The sequence below is a fragment of the Camelina sativa genome, chromosome 18, assembly GCF_030686135.1.
Source record: "Camelina sativa cultivar CO46 ecotype springtype chromosome 18, ASM3068613v1".
Taxonomy (NCBI): domain Eukaryota; kingdom Viridiplantae; phylum Streptophyta; class Magnoliopsida; order Brassicales; family Brassicaceae; genus Camelina; species Camelina sativa.
In genome coordinates, this window is record NC_141897.1 from 17967835 (window position 1) to 17990091 (window position 22257).

Genomic DNA, 22257 nt, shown 5'->3' on the forward strand with positions numbered 1-22257 from the left:
ACTATAAGAAAACAGTTGATTTGCGACGGAAATCTGCGACGGTGCTATGCCCTCGCAAATTTGCGACGGCTTTGCGAGTCAATTGCTAGAAACACGAGAGCACTTGCAATTCCCTCGCAAAATTTGCGACGGATAAATCTTTCGCAAATTTGCGAGGGAGTTAATACAGATTTGCGACTTCGAGAAACTTCCTCGCAAATCCCTCGCAATATTGCGACAAATTAGCGATGACTTCTTCCAGATGATGATGTTAGACGAATTCAAAGAGTCCGATGATGGAGAAGATTCTAATGATGATAATGTAATGGGTTTGATTGAATAATTGTACTTTTTGTTGTTTTTTTATAAAGAATTTCCAAATTGCGAGGGATTTGCGTTGGATTTCTTACTTGTCCTTGCATATCTCTCATCGCTACTGCCTCACGGTTCCCTCGCAAATGTATTTATTCATTTTAATTAACATGTTAATATGGTTAGTGATTATCATTAACATTTTCAAACTAAAGGAGAGCATCACTAACCAACATCAAGAGACAAGAAATTTTTGATTGGTTATTGATAAATGTTGTTTAGGGTATAGGGTTGATAAGTGTTGTTTAGGGTATAGGGTTTATAAGATATATATGTTTAGGGATTTCTTTTGAGCTTTTGATTGAGTTAATTGTACGAGGAGATGTGATGGCTATTACTTACTTTTTCTCTTTGCATGTTCTTGAGTTTATGAAAAATTTAATCCTTAGTTTATGAATTTGGTTAAACAGATTTGCGAGGGAAGTGCGAGGAGTTTGGTATGCGCGCTAGCGAATCCCTCGCAATTTACGAGAGATTAGCGAGGAGTACTCGCTAATCCATCGCTACTGCCTCACGGTTCCCTCGCAAATGTATTTATTCATTTTAATTAACATGTTAATATGGTTAGTGATTATCATTAACATTTTCAAACTAAAGGAGAGCATCACTAACCAACATCAAGAGACAAGAAATTTGTGATTGGTTATTGATAAATGTTGTTTAGGGTATAGGGTTGATAAATATTGTTTAGGGTATAGGGTTGATAAGTGTTGTTTAGGGTATAGGGTTTATAAGATATATATGTTTAGGGATTTCTTTTGAGCTTTTGATTGAGTTAATTGTATGAGGAGATGTGATGACTATTACTTATTTTTTCTCTTTGCATGTTCTTGAGTTTATGAAAAATTTAATCCTTAGTTTATGAATTTGGTTAAATAGATTTGCGAGGGAAGTGCGAGGAGTTCTCGCTAATCCCTCGCAAAACTGGTGCATTTTAATTGGTTAGTTTGTCGGCGTCCGGCGACACGTTTGCGAGGGATGTGCGATGATTCCTCGCTAATCTCTCGCAAAGTTTGGCGTATTATTATTGGTCAGTTTGTCGGCTTGTTGCGACTGATTTGCGAGGGACCGTAGTTAGTCCGTCGCAATATGTGCGAGGGATTTGCGAGGTTACAAAATATCTATATATACAATCCAGACTCGGTTTGAGCGAAGCTCAAACCCTAGCCGCACAAACCCTAGACGCACAAACCTTCTCCCTCAAATCTTCTCCCTCAAATCTCTGTTTCAATCTACTTCGTCTTTGTCTTCTCCGTCTTCTCCGTAAAGAGATTTCTATTTAGGCTATGTTTCAATCTTTTCCGGCTTTCCCGATTTCCCGATCTCCTTCTCTGTCTTTTCCACTTCTCTGTCAAGGTAGTTCCCAAACCCTAATTTTAGTTCATTTGTTTAGTTGTTTAATTTTAATTGTTCAGTTGTTTAGTTGTTCAATTTCAAATGTTACTTTGATTTTTCTGACTAATTTTACTTTGATTTTTATTGTAGATGTTTCATGGTAATGATTACACAAGATTTCTCACTAATCAACGTGTACCCGAACCCACCAGTTCAAACCGTAGTCGGGGTTCCGCCGGTTCTCAGAACACAGCGGCGGTCCAAAATAACCGTCGTTCAACGTCGCAACCACTGTCCTCTCAACAACCACTGCCCTCTCAACAACCACGACCCTCTCAACAACCACTGCCTCCTACTAATGCAGATCCAGAGATTGGTACGTCTCCACCTGCTCATTCGACTTCTACTGGAGCTTCTGCCCGACTGAACAGTCTTACTCTGGAAGAGTTGCTCGATAGTCCTGGGCGTGCAGGTTTAACGAGGCTAGATCCGCGCCGACCTCAAGGAACTCTCTGGTAATGTTTTTGATTTCATATTAGAATTCTAATGTTTTTAATTTCATTTTTGAATTCTAAGGTTGATTCATATTCTTTGTTTCTCTTTATGTTTGAAGGTTTGATCAAGATCCTGCTGTTGCTTCTACTGTACGAAGCATCTTTGAAAGAGATTTCAAAGAGCCCCATGCCAATTGGACACAAACGCCAAGTGCAGTGGTTGACCGTTGGTATGAAACTTTTGCGGTAAGTCATTTTTTTGTTTTCAAGTTTTACATATACTTTTTTTTTGTGGTTGACTGAGACTAATATACTTTTTTTCTTGGAAGCAAACATATAATTGGGACCGAGCCATTAATGAGAGAGTAAGGCAGGAGTTTGAAGCCAAGTTGAAGGAGAGGATGTGTGATCAAGTGTCGAGGTGGAAGCTAAAGTGGAAGCGAAAAGGTGATGAGGCAAAGCCACGGTGGATTGATCCTCAAGTATGGGAAGGTCTGGTTCAGTATTGGCTTGATCCCAAATCCGAAATCAAGAGCATCAACAGCCGTAATGCTCGATATCATGACCCAGAAGGTACCGAAATATATAAGCACCGCTCAAGCCAAACTTCTTTTAAAGCTCGTGCTCGGAAACATGTAAGTGTAGTTATTTAAATTAGGCCTTCTTTTACCTTATACACAATTATTATTTGGCTAATCAATTCTCTTTTTCTCTAATTTCAGTCTGAGCGGACCGGTCAGTTAACTCCTGACTTTCTACTGATCTTAGAAGACACACATCGAAAGCCCGATGGGTCATTTACGGATGGAAAGTCCGAGTCTCTGTTCAACGAGGTGTCATCCAAGATTCAAGAGTTGGAATCTGAGCTTTGTACAGGGGACAATGGAGAGAGTGCTGGGGTGCCCATTCATATTAAAAACAAATTTTTACATCGGTAAGTTTTGTAAACTTTATATACTTTGTATAGATGCAATCATATAGTAATGTTTAGTACTGCTTCTGCTTGGTTTGCCAATCGTATAGTAATGTAGAGTACTTCTTCTGCTTGGTTAAATTTTCATTGGATAGTTGTGTCTCTCTTTCTTATGTTTAACTTACAAGTTCATATGTTTAACTTACAAGTTCATTTTTTGTTTTGTTCTTAGGTTGCTCCTAAGAAAAAAAACAGGATTTTCGGGGTTGGTTCAATGCAATTTGAAGCGTCTTCTTCAAGTAGCTGTCCACCGCCGCATGTGTCTCCAGCTAATGATCCAATCATTTTGGCTCAGAAACTAGCTGCTGCTGAGGAATGTATTCAGACTCAAGCGAGTCAAATCCAAGAGAGTGCACAAAGGATGCATAGCTATGATGCTTATTTCGACTATCTCGCTGAAAAAATCCTGAGTTTGCTGCAAAGTTTCGAAACAAGACAATGGCAACATCGATGGCAACACCGATGGCAACACCAGTAGCCGGAGAAGAGGGCAACACCGATGGAACAGAAACCAATGCCGGTAGCGGAAGTAATACCAGAAACATCACCTCTCTTTCTCAATCTTTTTAATTACTCTTCCTTTTATCATCTCTCTTAATTTTCTTAATTAAAGACTATGTTTTGTAATGTAAATTTTTTGTCAAGACAAGTTAACTTTAATTTTAATTTTTATATCTTCTATTCCTAATTTTCATTTTAATTTCAATTTAATTTTAATATATTTTCAATTCAATTTTCATTCCTAATTCATTATATTTTCTAATTCGAGATTAATTTCAATTTAATCCAGAATTTGCAAACCTATATTTCATTTTAAAATTTGCGAGGGTTGAATCTTGCAATGTATTTGCGATGGATTTTATTCCTCGCAAATTGCTTCAGATTTGCGAGTCAGGAGGTGTCTCGCAAATGGTTAGGGATGTGCGAGGAGTGTGGTCCTCGCAATTTGCGAGGCGTTTGCGAGGGAAAAAGTTCCTCACAAAAATTGCGAGGAATTTGCGATATATTTAATTTGCGAGACGCGATTTACGAGGAATCGTTGTTTCTCGCAAATCTCTTGCGATTGTTTATTTGCGATAAATTCTTCCATCACAAATCAGTTGTTTTCTTGTAGTGTATATATATATATATATATATAGGGTTATGAGTTTTAATCCATTAAAGAGATGAGAAGGTGATGGAACAAAAATATATAATTTTTCGAAGTGATTCTTTTCAAAAGCGAATAAAAAGAAGAGAGATCACTCAATGGAAGGCCGTGACATGGTCCCCAACCCTAATGGCAAACTTGAGGAGAACACGTCCTTATAACAAAATCAAAATCCTTTTATTTCTTGTTCCTTCACTACAAAAATCGTGTGTAGTGTAGCATCGTTTTATTTTCATAAGTGATACTAGGATTATAAGATCATTTTAAAAAAGCATACAATTGAAATTATACTAGTTTAGTTACATTTTTACAGAGTTTAGCTTAAACATCTTTTAGCTTCATGATCAGATGTGTTATTTTGAGTATTTTGTATAGAATCCAACCATTTCTCTACTAGCGCAGTTTTGACATCAAACTCCAAAAGAGAAAAGGAAAAATTTTACAGTGTCACTTTTAGGGAGTGGAACCAGAGAATTTATCATAAAAAAAAATAAATATAAAACACAAAAAGAAGACATGTTGTATGATCTTGAGAGTGATTACTGATTAGCATGAACATTTCAGTTGAATACAACCTCACAAGTGGATGAGGCCCTTCGCGACAACGATAACTCCTGACAAATTTGCAGTTTCTTCTTGTCATCGTTGGATTTAGCGATGAAACTCGCCTTCTTTAAACAAAGCGCGGTTTTCAAGATATAGGTTGAAAGTTTTTTCTCTACTTCTGTTCCTTCGTATTTGATCCACTTCAAAATTTCAAGATTTGAGGACATACATCTTGGAACAGAGCTCGGTTGATTCCAATAAGGCCGCACCTTTCAAGCAGGATGACACTAATATATAAAATCAATAGGGTTGCAATTTTTAGTAAACCATTATTGGCGGAAAAACAGAAATCTGATTCAAGGAGACTAAGAGCATGGCCATCGGTTATACTTTCGCAAGGATGACAAATTTTTTAATAATAAATGAATAAAAATTTAAAGTTTTAATCCTAATTATTCCTAATCCGTGTCTCTGCCCAGACTAAATTAGATACTCACAGACACCTATCGTGTCAATAACGCATTGGTTTGTTTTGTTTTGTTTGTTTGTTTAGTTGTTTTGCCCTTTTTTCATTTGCTCCTCTCTCTCTCCCTCTCTCTCTCTCTCGATACAAACCAGGAACACACTTTGCTGCTTCATGAATCGATTATCAAAATCAATTCCTAGATTTCGTATAATCAAACTCGACGAGAGCAAACCAATCGATGTTCTGATCGGAAATTGCAGCCGAATGCACTGTAGGTAAGCAAAGAAAACATCTTCTTTTAGTCATATTCAGTGGTAGTTTTCTTATTAGAGAAAAGCCCTTTGTTAATTGGATCAAGGGTTCCAGTTTGATTTTGAATTTGATTATGTGAACAAAATCTAGGAATCGATTTTGAGTTTTTTCCATATAACCCAGAAAGAGAAGAGACAAATTTGCCGACGAAGGAAGCAGAGAAAGATTTGCTTCTTTCTTTATCTCAGGTACATCTTTGTTAATCCGTTGTTTGTGGAATTGTGCGTTAACGGACGGAGATTGGTTTTATTTTTAAGGTGTTGAGAGAGATACAATCTTGGATTAGCGAAATTGTAAGTGATTCTAAAGTTGGTTGATTAGTGAAGTTCAACAGGAAGAGGAAGAAGAGACTGCTGATCATGAGGATGGAACTGCTTTATGCTTGGAAAGAGTTGTAACTGATCTTGTAAGTTCCTCATATTTGGTTTCTTTTGGGGAAGGATGGAACTTTTGGAAGCACTGAAAACTGTGAGGAATCAACAGTATGCCTTGGGAGCTTTGTTCAGTTTCTCTGTTCCGTGGTTCAGCAGGTTCCCTTTGCCGAAGATTCTGATGGTTTTGAACATGCACATTTGATCATCCAAAAAACCATCGAGCTTGTTCCGTATCTCCTTCGTTGGTGCCAACCTGTGTTTAAAAAAGCGTCGCCTAGGCGCGCCTGGGCGAGAGGCGAGGTGATTATAAGGGTGTAGCGCCTCTAGTAGACGAGGCCAGGCGGTAGACCCAAGGCGCTCGCTTCGGGACGCCTTGCCATGGAGCCCGCCTCATCTCGCTTAGCGCCTGCAATTGTAATAGGTAATATATGGTTAAACCTCAATATCTTCTCAATATTTTCTCAATATTTGCTTACTTAAAATGTTTCTAGAATGATTTTGTTGATTGCCGTGAATTTATTGCTAGAAGCCCTAAACTTTTGATGATGATGAGACGGATTTTTAGGCTTTGTGTTTAAGTTTTAAACTTTCGTTGGATTTGCTTCTACTTTGTTTTCATTTCTCTGTTTCAGACTCATGATTGGCTTTGGCTTTGGCTTTTCCTTTGTTTTCAAATCTCTGTTATAACTATTATTGGGTTTCTCTCTTTCTCTATGTTTCAATTTCAAATGATAAGCTATTGGTTTTAGACTCAGGTTGTGCTTACATGGTAAGGAATCGATGATTTATGACTAACCTTATGTCTGTTTGTGCAGTTGCGCCTCATACACCAAAGGCGTGGGGCGAATCTCGCCTAGGCGCAGGGCGCCAAACCTACCCTCTGTCGCCTCACCTTGCCTCTCGCCATTTAAAACACAGGTGCCAACCAAAGTTAGAAAGTCAAAGTGGCTCTTAATGAAGTCCTCTTGCAATTCTTGTCTCTTCCATTTATCAACCTTGTTCAATCCTGTAGTCCTATTTTGTATATTTCTTTCAGAGGTAATTTTCATATAGCATTCACATAAGGGAATCTCTTCTGCTATGTTCCATGTAGGCTTTAGTAATTTATTCAATCACTGATGAGATTTCTTAACGCGACACATCTGTTTTTCATTGTCAGTTGCATTGTGATCATCAAATCTTTCTTGATTACCTAATATTTAAAGACATTGGGGCTAGCTGTGCAGAGTACCTGCTGAGGTAAATCCTTTTTCTCTTATGTTATTTGCATATCAACTGCTCCATCCCTGCGTATCAAGATTGGATATGATCTGCTATTATGATTGTGTGAGACCAGCCATGTTAGTTCAGACTCTAGTCTTCGAATGATTTCTCTAGCTACAAAACAACTAAATGCGTTACTGTTGATTCCTGTTTAATAATATCGATTGTATTTTCCTTGTAGATGTTTGCGGACAGTCTGTGATTCATGGACCCTATTTGTGGAATTCCCATTTGAAGAAAGTACAAATGCTTCATCGTCAAAGAGAAGAAAACTTTTGCTCAGACTTCTGGCGTTGAAAGTAACTGTAAACTACAAACTCAGGCTTTTGAAGATGTCAAAGATTGTCTGCTTTGTTGCAAAATTCAGTTGTTAAGCTACATCAGAAGAAACTATTTTTGATAACACATTTTTTGGTTAAATTATATAAGACACCCATATTTAAGGATGACTAATGGGAGGAGAAAAAATAAAAACAAGAGATTAAGGATCAAAACTTAGATTAGTATTATTTTTATTATTATCTAAAGTTTAAGACACAGATTTGAGTATTACCAATGGGAATGCTCTAAGAACAAAACACACCTGATTGATTTTGATAACCTTTAAGGCAGGCGAATCTTCGAGCCACTCTGATTTGCATGTACATACCTCCAAATGTTTGAGTCCATGGAAGCATATACCAACAGAGATTTAGGGCTGAAAGAACAATTAACTAAGAGACCAAAAAGTTACCTCTGAAGCTGATAAACATAAACGAAGATGCTCGACTGAAGCAAGAGAATGCAGAAGCTTCTCAGGTCGGCGAAAAATAATATCAAAATTGGCCTTAACCAACTCACTGAAGTTAAAACCCTTTCTAACTAAAAGGCCAGGCAAACGATCTACAATGTGCAGGTGTTTCAAAGAAGGTGCGTATATCTCAAGTTCCTTGATTCCAAGATAATCTAAAGATAATGTCTTCAAGGAAGGCACTACAATCTTGAAAATCAGACCATTCTTGGTATAAGATCCTTTTTGTATGAACAAGTCTTCAAGAACAGGACAATTGGGCAAAAGTCTAGCTAGAGAACGCAGGTCAGAGTAATTCACTGATTTGAGGGATAAAGTTTTGAGAGACCTTAGACAAACAAGATTAGGAACATCCAAACAAACATTTTCAAGTTCTAAGACCACAAGTGTCTCACAAGTTGTATATAGACTTTTTGGAAGAATTTGAGGCCTGGAATTCCACGACGAGTACGAATATTCGAGTTTCAGCTCAACTAGACCACGTTTCAACGCGCTTCTAACCCAAATCGCAATATTTCCACCTGTGAACCGTCTACCTAATTTGAGATACATACTTTGAAGAACCTGACCTTCGAATGACATCAAAGATCTGTCCACAAACTGCCGAAATATTCTATAATCAGCCTCTGAAGATCCCACATACAGAGGTTTGGGAATTGATCAGTGATATCATCAAACTTAAGTCTTGGTACAAACATCCAGAGATATTTCCAACGTTTAGACAAAAACATAGTTCGCATAACTTTTTTTGTTCGAAGGCATGACAATATCTTCAATAGGATATCGTCAGGTAAGTGACTGATCCTATCCATTAGTTTTTGGAAACCAGAGAGACGAATGTTATCACAAGACAAAGGGAATCTCAATACCTTTCTCGATTAACCTACACATGAAAAGGAACCAGACAAAATCATGTATCAGAGAGATTGGAAGACGATGGAAGTGAAACGCAGACAGGATTTTTTTTACCAAGTGATTCGTTTCAAAAAAGCGAACAGTAAGAAGAGATTACTCTGTTCCTTCGTCTCCTATGAACCCTAATAGAAACTTGAGGACGGCGATGGTCTTAATAACCAAAAAAAAATGTTTATTTCTGTTGATATTTCAAGATCTTACTCTCACTTGTAAAATCAGTTTCTCTCATCTCTCTATCTCTGTTTTGGACACTCTGTTTTGTTCATTGAATAACAAGAAAGTTGGAGAACTTAGAGAGATAACACAAAGAGATTACATTTTATTTTCGGATCTCAAAGATACTTTCTTACAACACACACATCATACTTATACTACTTCTACTAGTTGCACCTCCCACATGCTCCCATACTTAAGACCATCATGACTCTTACACATTAGACCACACTCCTAGTTACTAACCCTTACACATTATAGGCTTGCTTTTTTACACAAGCCACACTACTATTACAACAACTCTCTTAGCTAGGCTTTAACCAAACAAATGACTAAGTCACAACACAACTTTCTACTTTGTCTTGTCCTTGGTCTCTTACTTCTACTTGTCGAATACATCTTCCACATGGACCACCAAAACATCTTTCTCTTTGGGCCTAAATCAAGTTAGTGGTCCATGACAAAACACAGGCTTGTTGACCTTTTTCTTGTCGTTGACTCTGCTTCTTCTTCTTCAGGGAGCTTTGCTTCTTTTTCTTTGTTCTTAAACTATTCTTCTTTCTCTTTGTAGCAGATTTAATCAAGAACTCAATTCTCAACAATTTCCTTTTTCTCGGTAGATGATTATTTAATATTGTGTTAGATACTAAAATTTTGGCATATATTAAGTATTAGTAATTTTATAGTTTTCAGTTTTAAGATCAAATCTGAGTAATAGGAGTAGTTTCTTTTGAAAAATAAGTTTTCAAGGAAAACCCTGAATTCCTCAAACATGTCAATGAATTAAAAGATAAGACGAAATCCCTAAAACAAACATAAGAAATTAGGTTCAGCTATCATATCCCGACCCTATAAGCCCGGTACAGAGAGAATACAAACAGAACACTTTTCGAAACAGAGAGAATAATTTATTCCTTCCCAAGCTCAGTAGATTATTTCATCTATGAAACGAATAACACAGACCTACACGAGAACCATGCAAAACCCTAGGGTAAACATAGAAATAATTGATGCGAAAGAACATACACTAGTTATACAGCCAATTCGTACACATATGCATGCTTAGTTCAAGACAGTGACCTGCGTTACTTCTCCTTCATCAACTATTGATCTGATGACTCTGGTGATAGTCCACTAGATTCAGAGACGAACCCTAAACCCTGAGATATTTTAACGTTACACTGCTCCTTCAAAACCAGAATACGTATGTATAAAATAAATTATTACTACTACTAGTTACAAAAATAAAGTCACACGTGCGACTTTTTCTCACGTGCCAAAAATCTCTATATTCTTGTTTTTCAATAATCTAATCTCATTGGTTTTGATTCGGCAACACAATAATTTCAATCGAAGAAATCAAATCAAACCAAAACAACATAAAAACGCCCAATTTGTTGAAGAACCAAGACTATATATAGTTAAACCGCAAAAGTCAAAACATTACCAAATTGAATAAAAGAGAGATAAACCACTGAGAAATTTAAAGAGCTAAATTGTATGAGTTTTCAACATATCTAAGGTTTGGATAAAAACACTCTCCAGCCAGATATTACTAATTAAGGTCAGACCATAACTTTAATTAGTCGAATGCAAGCAGACAGGTAGGTGAACGCCTTGGAAACAAAGACAACTCCTTAAGCATCTGGAGTTTCTTGTTAGGCTCTTCGGTTGATTCAGTGGAGATAGTTGCCTTCTTTAAACAGTGTGCATTTCTTAAGATAAATGCTATTACTTGTTTATCTTCTTCTGCTCCTTCATATTCTGACCACTCGAGAGTTTCAAGACTCCATATCGCACATTCAGGGATTGAACTCGGTTCACTCCAGCATGGGCGGTCATCATCAGCGTCATCTTCATCATCATCTTCATTGAAGTAGAGCTATAAGTTGACGAGATAGAAGTATATATAGCACATTAGATCAACATATATGTATATATACTTAACCAAGGAAAACTGAATCATTTGGGACGAATTATATGTACCTTTTCAAGTTTGAGAGCTCGTAAATTAGGGGAATCTTTGAGAAAACGCATGAGTAGATTAAACCAGTCTGTGTGAGTTATCCATATCTCTAAAGACACAAGAGAGCAGAAGACTGTGCCAACAGGAAATGCATCCTGCAATGAAGTACAAAGTCAATGTTAGTGGCAACAGATTTTGCTCACAAGAGAACACCCACTCTTTCTGATGATGGAATACACAATTTTTTCAATAATTATAGTTAAGAAGATATTACCTTTGTGGATGTTCTACTATACAGAGATGCTTGACTGAAGTAATAGAACTCAGAATATTCCCAGGATGATAAGCAACATGAACATGTGCCGCTACAATATTGGGCATCTGACTCACAGTAACACAAAACCCACCCTCACATTCATCATTAATGCCAAAACTCTCTAAAGAAGGAGCGTCTATCATAAACCCAGATGCAATATCTGTATCTTCGGAATATGGTTTACTCAAGACTAATCTCTTGAGAGAAGGGACTTTTATGGTGAAAATGGTCACATTGTCATCTGGACATTGTCTCACAACCAAACCCTCAAGAACAACTAGATAAAAGCCTCTGAACAAACTCGTCACCTGGGTATTTAACACATTTAAGCCACAGTTTCTTGAGAGATGGGAAAGAGATTGGAGAAGCAACATCCTTAAGAACCACTTTCTTTAGTTCCAATCCCACAAGCATGCTACACCCTGTGTACAAACTCGTTGGAAGTATGATTGGAACTATACTAATGTCGGTCTTCGTCTTGATAATCAGATTACGCACACAGCGTTTAAGTGCAGCTCTGGTCCATACTCTGATATTAGAGGCACCAGAATAATTACCTACTTTGAATTGCAATTTTTCTATAACTGGTGCCTCATGCAAAAGCAAAGACCTTTCCACAAACCGAGGGAAACTCCAATAGCTATCATCATCAACATCATCATCATCAAATATGAGGTTTGGCGCCATCTTCCAAAGTGGTTGCCATCTCTCGCAGGAAGAAAAGACAACACATTCAACAGCAGTTTATCGGGCAATCCACTTATGCTATCCATTATTTGAGAGCTAACCCCTTTTGAAGATCCTTCCGTAACTTCCAGAACCTCTTTCGAAAGAACAGTAGTAGCAGTCGGTTGGTAGACAGATGTTTAGTTCCAAACAGAGATCGATGAGTTTTGCGAATTCTCTTTGATCCTTTTAACTCTCGGGTGTGTTTTTTTAAATCTCTCAACTTTTCTCTGTTTCAACCTTAAAGTGCTAACTGCTATATATGCTCTCTTAGGGTTACATATAAGCTTCCTTTTTATAACCAAACTCTACCGTCCTATTTATTTGTTTAGTTTACTTTTTAGAGATAAGCTAAATTTCTTAAATCTAAATATTAACATTTATTAATAATCTCTAATTTTATTCCTAAAATCGTATTTCTTATTTCCATATTGTCGACTTCCGATTCTTCATCTTCCATTAAAAAAAAATCAACTAAAATACATTAATATATATATATATATATATAAAATATGATTAATACTCTATATTTTTGGGTTTTTATTTTACACTGAGTTTAAACTGAACAAAACTAATTCTCAGGCCGGAGCCGTGGCTAAAACTATATAAATGTTAAGGGCATTATTTTCCAAAGGTTTACTGTAGTGTATTGATCAACTCTGCTATAGTATAGTTAGAGCATCATTACTTATGGTTCCTTCCCCTAAATTCTCTTATTAAAAATAAATGAAAAAATATAAAAAGAAAAAAAATGTAAGAAAACGCTGCTTAAAGTACTAAACACTAAAATCTATTACGCCAATCCTGCTTATTCCGTATATTTCATTCCTTTTCCTCAACCAGATTGGGACGCTTAGACTTAATATTAGCCATGATACATGTGATGAGCTGCAAACGGTTATGTCCATCCATCCAGGCATACGTGGTAAGTATTTATTACCTTGATTGTGTTGCCTTCCATTGATTGCATGAATCCATCCATACAAATCTTAGCGGAATATGCATATTTTTATAACTTCAAAATGATATGACACGATAAAATATAAAACTAGCAAGAACATACAGTTAAATACCTTAAATCTTCGTCACTTCTTCTTCATCATTGAAGAATCCTATACTCTAGTTGTTGTCAGCGATAAGTCAATAAAGTGACAAACCCTAAATCTTAAAATGGCTTCTCTTTTCCCGCTCCAATATATATATATATATATATATATATATAAATGGAAGGCCTTCTAGCCATACCGGACATTTAATCCAACCAAATTAGATTATTTGATTCAGTAACAATTATTTGAATCCAATAAATCAAACCAAACCAATTAACGTAACAACGCCCAAATATGTTGAAGAATATTCAAGTGTATGTTTTTTTTATTCTAATCAAGAACAAAAGAAACTCAAAGAGCTAAATCCTAAATACTAGTATAAGATTTCAACATATCTAAGGTTTGGATAAAACACTCTCGAACCAGATATTAGTCAAACCATAACTTTAGTCGAATGCAAGCTGACATGTAGGTGAACGCCGGGGAAACAACGACAACTCCTTAACCATCTCGAGTTTCTTGTTAGGGTCGTCGGTTGATTCAGTGGAGATAGTTGCCTTCTTTAAACAGTTTGAATTTCGTAACACAAATGCTATTACTTGTTTCTCTTCTTCTGCTCCTTTATATTCTGACCACTCGAGAGTTTCAAGACTCCCCCTCACACATTCAGGGACTGAACTCGGTTCACTCCAACACGGGCGGTCATCATTGTCGTAGTCATCATCATCACCATCAGCAGCATCAGCATCAGCATCATGATCATGATCATCATCGTTATCCTCATCATTATCATCATCATCATCATCATCATCATCATCATCATCATCATCATCATCATCATCATCATCATCGTTATAGAACTTTAAGTTGACGAGACAGAAGTCCAGCACATTAGATCAACATGCATATATATACTTATCCAAAGAAACTAAATCATTTGGGACGAATTATATGTACCGTTTCAAGTTTGAGAGCTCGTAAATTAGGGGAATCTTTGAGAAAACGCATAAGTAGACTCAACCAATCTGTTTTAGATTTCCAAATCTTTAAATACACAAGAGAGCAGAAGACTTTACCAACAGGATATGCATCCTGCAATACAAAACATAATTACAGTACACACTATCAATGTTAGTGGCAACACAATTAGCCACTCTTTCTCATGATGGAATACAATTTTATTTTATCTTATTTTATAGAAGTAACTGATTCTGAAAACAAAATCAAGGATGCAGACGGTAAAACAGTACAACCAAGCATCTGTAGTTAAGAAGATATTACCTTTGGGGATTTTCTATTACATAAAAAGAGATGCTTGACTGAAGTAATAGAACTCAGAATATTCCCAGGATGATAAGCGACGTCAACATATGCCTCTACAATATTAGGCATTTCATTCTCAATAACACAAAACCCACCCTCATAACTGTCAAGAATGTCAAAGTTCTCTAAAGAAGGAGTGTCTACCATAAACCCAGAGACAATATCTGTATTTTCCGAATCTGAATAATTAGTCATGACTAAACTCTTGAGAGAAGGGACTTTTATGGTGAAAATGGTCACATTGTCATCTGGACAGTGTCTCACAACCAAGCTTTCAAGAACAGGACAAGTAGATAAAAGCCTCCCGAAAAACTCGTCACTTGGGTATTTCACACATTTAAGGCTCAGTTTCTTGAGACATGGGAAAGAGATTGGAGAAGTAACATCCAAAAGAACCACTTTCTTTAGTTTCAATCTCACAAGCATGCTGCACCCTGTGTACACACTCCTTGGAAGTATCACTGGAGCTGTACTGTTAATACAACAGTCCGTCTTGATAATCAGTTTACGCACACAGCGTTTAAGTGCAGTTCTGGTCCATACTCCGATATCAACTGCACCAGAATCTTCACCAAGTTTGAAATGCAAACTTTCTATCACTGGTGCCTCATGCAAAAGCAAAGACCTGTCCACAAACCGAGGAAAACTTTCATCGCTGTCATCATCATATATGAGTCTTGGCACCATCTTCCAAAGCGGTTGCCATCGTTTGGACAAAACCATGGTGGCCACGACATCTTTCGCAGGAAGAAAAGACAATATACTCAAGAGCAGTGCGTCGGGAAATTCACTTAAGCTATCCATTACTGAGAGGTGAGAGCTAGCTCCTTTTTGAAGATACTTCCGCTAAATCCCCAAACCCTATTATCGAAAACATAAATCCACAATATAAGTCACTGTGAAAGAACATTAGCAAAAGTCGATTCGTACACAGACGTTTAGTTTCAAACAGAGATCGATGAATTTTGTTAAAATATTATTGCTATTGTACTTTCAAATCCAAAAGAATAAAACAAAAAATTAATAAAGGAAAGTGGAATACCTAAACCCTTCCGCTACTTCCCCTTCAATCATGTATTTATGATCGATTGATTGATTTAGCAGGAACTCACAAGAACTTGATCACCGAGTAATCGGAACTGGCTTCCAAAGACGAAGAAACTTGAAGGAGAGTATAATCTCACACAAAGAACGCAAAGGTAAAGACTCTAAATCTTGTGTACTTTTAATTTCTTCGCTGCTCTTTTTTTAATCTCTCTCTCAATTTTTCTCTGTTTCTCCTTCAAAGTGCTATGCTCTCTTTTGTTTCTTTAGCCATAAGCATTCAATAACCAAACCCTATTAACGTTCTCTGCTATTTTTTTCTTCCTCTTTGTTACAAGAATTAAAAATTACAGTATAGATAATAAATTTCAACTAAAGATAAATACAAGAAGAAAAAAAAATATATATATATATATATATATATTAATAATATATATACATTAAATACTTTATTTATTTCGTTTATTTTGTTTAACACCGAGAGAACCGGACTACTTTCTTATGTTATTAATTACTCACATGGGTATTTCTTAACTACTTACAGCAAAAAGGATCAATTTCTTGAGAGTAGGGAACGAGATTGGAGAAATAGCATCCGCAAGAACCACATTATAGTTAGGTTCAATTTCGCAAGCATTCTACACCCCGGTCTGGAAAATTCCTGTAGTTTGATTAGTCTAACACTCTATAAACTAAACAAACTTGTAACTGCAACAGTTAGAAGCACCAACAGAAAACAAGCCCCGATGGAGAACATAGAGTAACAAGTATAATAACCAAAAAATCTTTTTTTTTTCTTTAACAACAATTTTGAAATAATCAGTCGACACACTAAACAGAATTAATGGAGCAAAAACCATAAAATAATATGCTGTAGCTAAGCCAAGGACACAATATGTTTATGATTCTTTCTCCGACAGACGACAGTGCAAAGAGGCAGATCAAGAGCGAGAACATAACAAACTCAAAGATCTAAATATATGGAAAAGAAAAAACATTCAAAGTTCTTTAGAGCTTAATTCTAACAGATCTAAGGTTTTGATCACAAACTGATCAAAGAGATTTTACTTGGCTATTGAACATGTCTTATACCCTCTCAAGGATGACAAAAATGAGTCCTTAAGAGGAAACCAGTTATGCAAATTACAACATATTACCTTTTAGCTCGGTAAGCAGAGACAGAGGCGCTTGACTAAAGCTATAGAAGCCACAAGCTGCTCAGTATGGGTAAAAGAAATGTCTGGTCCGCTCTAGATTTGTATTCGTATATCGTTATTAATAGCAAAGTTATATATACATTGTTATTGTCTTAAATATTTTCCTAAATCTTGTTATATATCTATCTACTTAATTAACTCTTTTAAAAAAACTTCATCTAAACCCACAAATGGAACCAACCCACTCCTTCAACAAGAGGTGAATATATTGTTTGCGATAAAAATAAATATCCAAAAGCATTTTCCTAGTATAAGAGAGTAACAAAAAGAACATATCTTATCTAATCCAGTATGAGCAAGAAGTTAAAAAATCCAATGAGCTAAACATATAAAGAGATAAACATCACAAGTTCTAATTTCTTATATGAGATTAAAGTTTAAGAGTCCAGAAGAATGCAAGCAGACATGCTGGTGAACGCCTCGATGATACAGGAAAATGCTTGAGCATCTCAAGTTTCTTGTTGTGGTCAGCTTGCAATTCGTAAGATGGATGCTACTACTTCTTTCTCAGTTTCTGTTCCTTCATAATATCTCCATTTAAAGGTTTCAAGACTAGGTAACAGATATTCAGGAACCAAGCTCGTATCTTTCCAGCACGGACGTGGCTCGCTATCCGGAATGTAATGGTACTGAGACACAAGTATAGCGCACCATATCAACCTTACTAATATCGTAAATAATAACCTTATCAAACATAATGACTGAATATTAAGGTGAAATATATGTATATACAATAATACCTCTTGAATTTTGAGAGTTTTAAGATTAGGGGAATCTCTGAGCACACGTATAAGTACATTCAACCATTCTGTCCCACATATCACATATGCATATAGTTAAATGTACAAGAGAGTGGAATATACTACCAACAGGGTACACATCCTGCATATACCGAGATGTTGTGTCAATAGTTTTGATCATAAGAGAACTCAACTAAAGATCAAATATCAGTTACCTTTGAGTTTGTTAAGCAGAGAAAAAGACGCTTGGCTGAACTTAGAGAGCCCAAAAGCTGCTTAGTTCCGGGGGAAATAACGTCGATACTTGCTCTGGCAATCTTACACATTATTCTCAACGATGCAAAACCCACATGAATAATCAGCAAAGTCCAAGCGCTCCAAACAAGGAGCGTCTATCACAAACCCATGAGATTTGTTTGTTTTAACTTTCCTTATTTTTTGCAAGACTAAATTCTTAAGACAAGGTACTCTAACGGTGAAAATGGCCACACTGTCACCTCGACATCGCTCCACTACCTCTTTAGCAGTAGGCAGTAATGACAATATTCCCAAGAGAAGGTCATCATGCAACTGACTTATCCTGTCCATAATTAAGAGGTTTCAGCATCCGCAAATTTCTGAAAATATCAGAAAGGACGAAGAGGGGATATGAGATTTTGTGGAAACAAACAATTAGTCATATATAAGAAAAGACGCAGAATAAAATCAAAACCCTAACGAGGTATATAGAAAAAGATGCAAAAAAGAGTAAAAGACCTAGAAAGGCGTCAAGAAGTTTTCGTTTTCCCTTCTTTTATTAACCTAACCAATATCAGACCAAAAGAAGCTAAACCGGAAATCAGTAGTTTAGTTTCAATTTAACTAAATTTTATTAATAAATTGACCCTAACAAAAAGAAAAAGAAAAAGAAAAAGCTCTGTTTAAAGGGAACTAAAAATTACAACTTACAAGGCAAACACCATACTTAAACTACAAATCTGAGCTATTCAATAGACAGAAATGGAGAAAATACTATAAATTGAGATACTGTAGCTAAACCAATGAAAATGCCTTTAGAATTCTTTCTCCTAGAAAGCAAAGAGGCAGAGCGCAAGAAGAATACAACCTCAAAGATCTACATACTACAAAGGAATAACATACAAAGTTCTTAGAGCGTCTACCATATCTAAGATTCATAAACCGTATTTATCGTCTACCATATGTAAGATTCAGATCCCCAAACACACAAAGTCCTTAGCACTTCCGTTAATTATTCATGAAGATTCAAACGATAAATTGCAAACAACACTTGTGGTCGGTAAGCAGAGATAAATGCGCTTGACAGAAGCTATAAAAGGCACAAAGTTCCTCAGTATGGGCACAAGAAATGTCAGATATCTGACTTCGCACTCTCCGTATATAGAGAGCATTGCATTATGAAGATGTTCACTGATTGTCAAACATGAGATACATAGCATTTACCAGATTTACAAGATACTTCCTATTTTATATGCAAAAATAATCTCTTTTTGTTTGGCTCAAGATTTTTTTTTTCCTGTCAACAGATTGTTCATTAATTGCAAAGTTATAAAAAAAGAATACAAACTTCATCTAAACTCATAAATGTAACCAACCCACTCCTCCAACCAAGGTGTATAGATCACCAACAGAGAGTGACCCCGAAGAGACGCTTAAAACATTCATTTAGCTACTTTTTTGTTTCTAGTTGCTTATCTAAGATTAAGATATAACACTCCAGTTGAAAGCAAGCAGACAAGCTGGTGAACGCCTAGACGATACTGGAAAATGCTTGAGCATCTCAAGCTTCTTGTCGTGGTCAACAGGTTTTGAGGACTTAATAGTGGCTTGCTTTAAACAGCTTGCGATTCGTAAGATGAATGCTACTATTTCTTTCTCTGTTTCTGTCCCTAGATATCTTACCCATTCAAAGGTTTCAAGACTAGGTAACAGATATTCAGGCACCAAGCTCGTTTCTTTCCAGCACGGACGCGGCTCACCTTCCCGAAATGCATGGTACTGATCAGATATACAAGTACATTGCAACATATCAATCGATTGTACTGATATAGTAACCTTATCTCAATGACACTGAATGAATTGAGGTGAGATATATGTACATACCTGTTGAATTTTGAGAGTTTTTATATTAGGGGAATCCCTCAGCACACGTATCAGTACATTCAACCAGTCTGTCTCACATGTGCATATAGTTAAATGTACAAGAGAGTGGAATTTTCTACCAACAGGATACGCATCCTGCATAATATCAATGCATGAGAAGGGTAGTGTTAATAGTTTTGATCATGAGAGAAGTTAATTAGTGCCCATATCAAGTATATATAGTTAATGCGTAGTAAACAACATGTTACCTTTGAGTTTGGTAGGCAGAGAAAAAGACTCTTGGCTGAAGTTAGTGATCCCATAAGCTGCTCTGTTTGGGGAGTAAACAAGTCGATACTTGCGGTGATGATCCTACTCATATTCCTCTCAACGATACGAGACCCAAGCGAATAGTCAACAATCTTCAAGCTTTCCAAAGAAGGAGCATCTATTACAAACTCATGAAGAACATTGTTTTTTTTTTCTAATAAGGATAAACGCTTTAGTGATGGCACTCTAACGCTCCAAGTGGTGGCACCTGAACATTCCTTCAAACCCAAGTCTTCAAGAACAGGACAACTGGTTAAAAGCTTGCTGACAGCTTTACTACCTGCGAACTTCACGAGTTTAAGCTTTAACTTTTTTAGGGAGGGCAAAGAAAATGGGGTAGGAAAGGCCATCACAACCACGTTATGTAGTATCAAGGTCGCAAGCATTGTACAAACCCCACTATACAAGTTCCACGGAACCATGACTGCAGGAGGTTGACTACTACTAGTAGAAGTATCGGTCTCGATAACCAGTTTACGCACACAAGATTTATGATATGCAGCTCTAACCAGAGTATGTCCACTATCAAAGATGTTACCGAGTTTGAAATGCAAAGTATCTAGAACTGGAGCCTTGTGCAACACCAAAGACCTGTCTACAAAGGTATAAAATCTTTCCTTATCAGTGTTCTGATAGCTATCATCGTACACAAGCGTTGGCACCATCCTCCAAAGAAATCGCCAGCGTTTTGATAAAACCATTGTGGCCACAACATCTTTAGCAGGCAGTAACGACAATATATCCAAAAGAAGCTCATCATGTAAATGACTTAACCTATCCATTGTTAAGAACTTTCAGCATCCGGAGAAATCTAAAAGCCTGAAAACATCAAAAAAACGACGAACAAAGGGATATACATAAGATTCTCAGGAGCCAAACAAATTAATAGGACTCATAAGCAAGGACGCAGAGTAAAAGCAAAACCCTAGCGAGATATATAGAAATAGCAACAAACAAAATCCAAACTTACTCCTCCAAAATCGTAGAATAAGCAAATATACTTTAGAATCTCATGTAATTCATAAATTAATTATTAATCAAGTAAGGTTTCACTCTCTCCTTATTAGTCTATTTAGCATTTAAGTTTTTTAAAATTAATAATTATTTTAAATTAAATAAAAATGTAATAATGTACATTAATCTATACTTTAAATCCACATTTTACTACTAAATTGTAACTGAAATTACATAAATTATGAATTGACTATTTTATTTGACCATTCATTTCATTCCAACACACTATAAAATATAATTGTAACTCCACTAATTAAATTATATTAGAAATGTAACTTTCAACCCTTGGAATCACATAAATAATCATTCTCACATCTTCATCCACCATATCTAGAATCCAAAATATTTTCTTTCTTTTGTTTATGTTCTTGCATGGGTTCAAAATCATAGTAAGAATGTGATTATATAATTTGTACAATTTTATTTCTTTGTTTTTATGTATTTCTTCTTTCCTTCTTTGTATTCTTATTATTTTTAATTTTCAATTACATATGTATAATAAATTATTTTTGAAATGTAATTTACATCCCTTGAAATCTTATAAATAATCATTCTCACATCATCATCCACCATATCTCATATTCTAAATATTATTTGTTTTGTTTATGTTCTTGCATTGATTCAAAACTCATGGTAAGAGTGTGATTATATACTTTTTTAGATTTTTCTTATATTTTGTTCAAATTTATTTCTTTGTTTTTAGGTATTTTTTCCTTGTTTCTGTGTCTTCTTATATTTTTAATTTTCAATTACATATGTATTATAAAATTTTGGTGGCTGTAAAAAACAATTATTCACTCTCTCTTTGTTCCATTTGGCATTTAATTTCTAAAAAATAATATTTATTTTTAATTAAGTAAAAATATAATTATGTACATTAATCTATACTTTAAATTTACTATTTAGTACTAAATTGTAACTGAAATTACATAAATACGAATTGACTATTTTCCATTCATTTTCATTCAAACACACTATAAATTATAAATATAACTCCTCTAATTAAATTATTTTAGAAATGTAACTTTCATCCCTTGAAATCTTATAAATAACCATTCTCACATCATCATCCACCATATCTCAAATTCTAAATATTTTATTTTATTTGTTTATGTTCTTGCATGGGTTCAAAACTCATAGTAAGAATGTGATTATATAATTTATACAATTTTATTTCTTTGTTTTTATGTATTTCTTCCTTCCTTCTTTGTATTCTTATTATTTTTAATTTTCAATTACATATATATAAT

General features: G+C 35.7%; 4 protein-coding genes and 2 pseudogenes across 43 annotated transcripts; 1 reads left to right on the plus strand and 5 right to left on the minus strand.

Moving 5' to 3' along the window:
* Positions 1–4863: 4863 nt before the first annotated feature.
* Positions 4864–9310, minus strand: LOC109130508 (FBD-associated F-box protein At5g56380-like; annotated as a pseudogene). The gene is made up of 3 exons (XR_015589447.1): positions 9067–9310; positions 7848–8937; positions 4864–5136 (listed from the first exon to the last, which is right to left on the minus strand). The product of XR_015589447.1 is annotated as an FBD-associated F-box protein At5g56380-like (transcript).
* On the plus strand, positions 5323–7758 carry LOC104761699 (uncharacterized). Of its 36 annotated transcripts, none has more exons than XR_015589449.1 (7): positions 5323–5590; positions 5718–5815; positions 5954–6033; positions 6155–6422; positions 6817–7039; positions 7161–7240; positions 7446–7758. XR_015589449.1 is itself a non-coding variant. In XM_087500234.1 (7 exons), the coding sequence occupies exons 1-4, from the start codon at positions 5487–5489 to the stop codon at positions 6317–6319; spliced, it is 411 nt and encodes a 136-aa protein (XP_087356360.1). In that variant the 5' UTR covers positions 5371–5486; the 3' UTR covers positions 6320–6422; positions 6817–6919; positions 7161–7240; positions 7446–7758. The 36 variants fall into 36 exon arrangements, 4 of the variants coding, with proteins under 4 accessions (XP_087356360.1, XP_087356359.1, XP_019095457.2 ...); XR_763270.3 differs by having other exon boundaries at positions 5360–5590; positions 5885–6033; positions 6158–6422; XR_015589458.1 differs by having other exon boundaries at positions 5360–5590; positions 5885–6033; positions 6158–6422; positions 6817–6919.
* A 1454-nt stretch (positions 9311–10764) lies between the features above and the next one.
* LOC104763507 (putative FBD-associated F-box protein At1g32375) lies at positions 10765–12151 on the minus strand. Its single transcript, XM_087497878.1, has 5 exons — positions 11849–12151; positions 11423–11772; positions 11352–11370; positions 11169–11303; positions 10765–11064 (listed from the first exon to the last, which is right to left on the minus strand). The coding sequence occupies exons 1-5, from the start codon at positions 12149–12151 to the stop codon at positions 10765–10767; spliced, it is 1107 nt and encodes a 368-aa protein (XP_087354004.1).
* A 1534-nt stretch (positions 12152–13685) lies between these two features.
* On the minus strand, positions 13686–15381 carry LOC104761700 (putative FBD-associated F-box protein At1g32375). Of its 4 annotated transcripts, none has more exons than XM_087500297.1 (3): positions 14521–15381; positions 14191–14331; positions 13686–13955 (listed from the first exon to the last, which is right to left on the minus strand). In XM_087500297.1, the coding sequence occupies exons 1-3, from the start codon at positions 15364–15366 to the stop codon at positions 13686–13688; spliced, it is 1257 nt and encodes a 418-aa protein (XP_087356423.1). In that variant the 5' UTR covers positions 15367–15381. The 4 variants fall into 4 exon arrangements, with proteins under 4 accessions (XP_087356423.1, XP_087356422.1, XP_087356424.1 ...); XM_087500296.1 differs by having other exon boundaries at positions 13686–13960; positions 14190–14331; XM_087500298.1 differs by having other exon boundaries at positions 13686–13940; positions 14188–14331.
* A 1909-nt stretch (positions 15382–17290) lies between these two features.
* Positions 17291–17889, minus strand: LOC147923033 (putative FBD-associated F-box protein At5g56390 pseudogene; annotated as a pseudogene).
* Positions 17890–19086: 1197 nt separating this feature from the next.
* LOC104763508 (putative FBD-associated F-box protein At5g56390) lies at positions 19087–20901 on the minus strand. The gene is made up of 3 exons (XM_010486871.3): positions 19933–20901; positions 19685–19819; positions 19087–19579 (listed from the first exon to the last, which is right to left on the minus strand). Exons 1-3 carry the CDS (start codon positions 20773–20775, stop codon positions 19283–19285), a joined length of 1275 nt encoding a protein of 424 aa, XP_010485173.1. The 5' UTR covers positions 20776–20901; the 3' UTR covers positions 19087–19282.
* Between the last annotated feature and the right edge of the window lie 1356 nt (positions 20902–22257).

Coding starts and splice junctions, on each gene's coding strand:
- LOC104761699 (XM_019239912.2), top strand. CDS start 5,487: ATGAATCGATTATCAAAATCAATTCCTAGATTTCGTATAATCAAACTC. Junction 5,816..5,953: donor TGCTTCTTTCTTTATCTCAG/GTACATCTTTGT, acceptor TGATTAGTGAAG/TTCAACAGGAAGAGGAAGAA. Junction 6,034..6,154: donor AAAGAGTTGTAACTGATCTT/GTAAGTTCCTCA, acceptor TCCGTGGTTCAG/CAGGTTCCCTTTGCCGAAGA.
- LOC104763507 (XM_087497878.1), bottom strand. CDS start 12,151: ATGGCGCCAAACCTCATATTTGATGATGATGATGTTGATGATGATAGC. Junction 11,773..11,848: donor GATTGGAACTAAAGAAAGTG/GTTCTTAAGGAT, acceptor TTAAATACCCAG/GTGACGAGTTTGTTCAGAGG. Junction 11,065..11,168: donor GAGCTCTCAAACTTGAAAAG/GTACATATAATT, acceptor GTCAACTTATAG/CTCTACTTCAATGAAGATGA.
- LOC104761700 (XM_087500296.1), bottom strand. CDS start 15,366: ATGGATAGCTTAAGTGAATTTCCCGACGCACTGCTCTTGAGTATATTG. Junction 14,332..14,520: donor GTAATAGAAAATCCCCAAAG/GTAATATCTTCT, acceptor TTTGTATTGCAG/GATGCATATCCTGTTGGTAA. Junction 13,961..14,189: donor CAAACTTGAAACGGTACATA/TAATTCGTCCCA, acceptor ATGGTGATGATG/ATGACTACGACAATGATGAC.
- LOC104763508 (XM_010486871.3), bottom strand. CDS start 20,775: ATGGATAGGTTAAGTCATTTACATGATGAGCTTCTTTTGGATATATTG. Junction 19,820..19,932: donor TCTGCCTACCAAACTCAAAG/GTAACATGTTGT, acceptor GATATTATGCAG/GATGCGTATCCTGTTGGTAG. Junction 19,580..19,684: donor AAACTCTCAAAATTCAACAG/GTATGTACATAT, acceptor ATATCTGATCAG/TACCATGCATTTCGGGAAGG.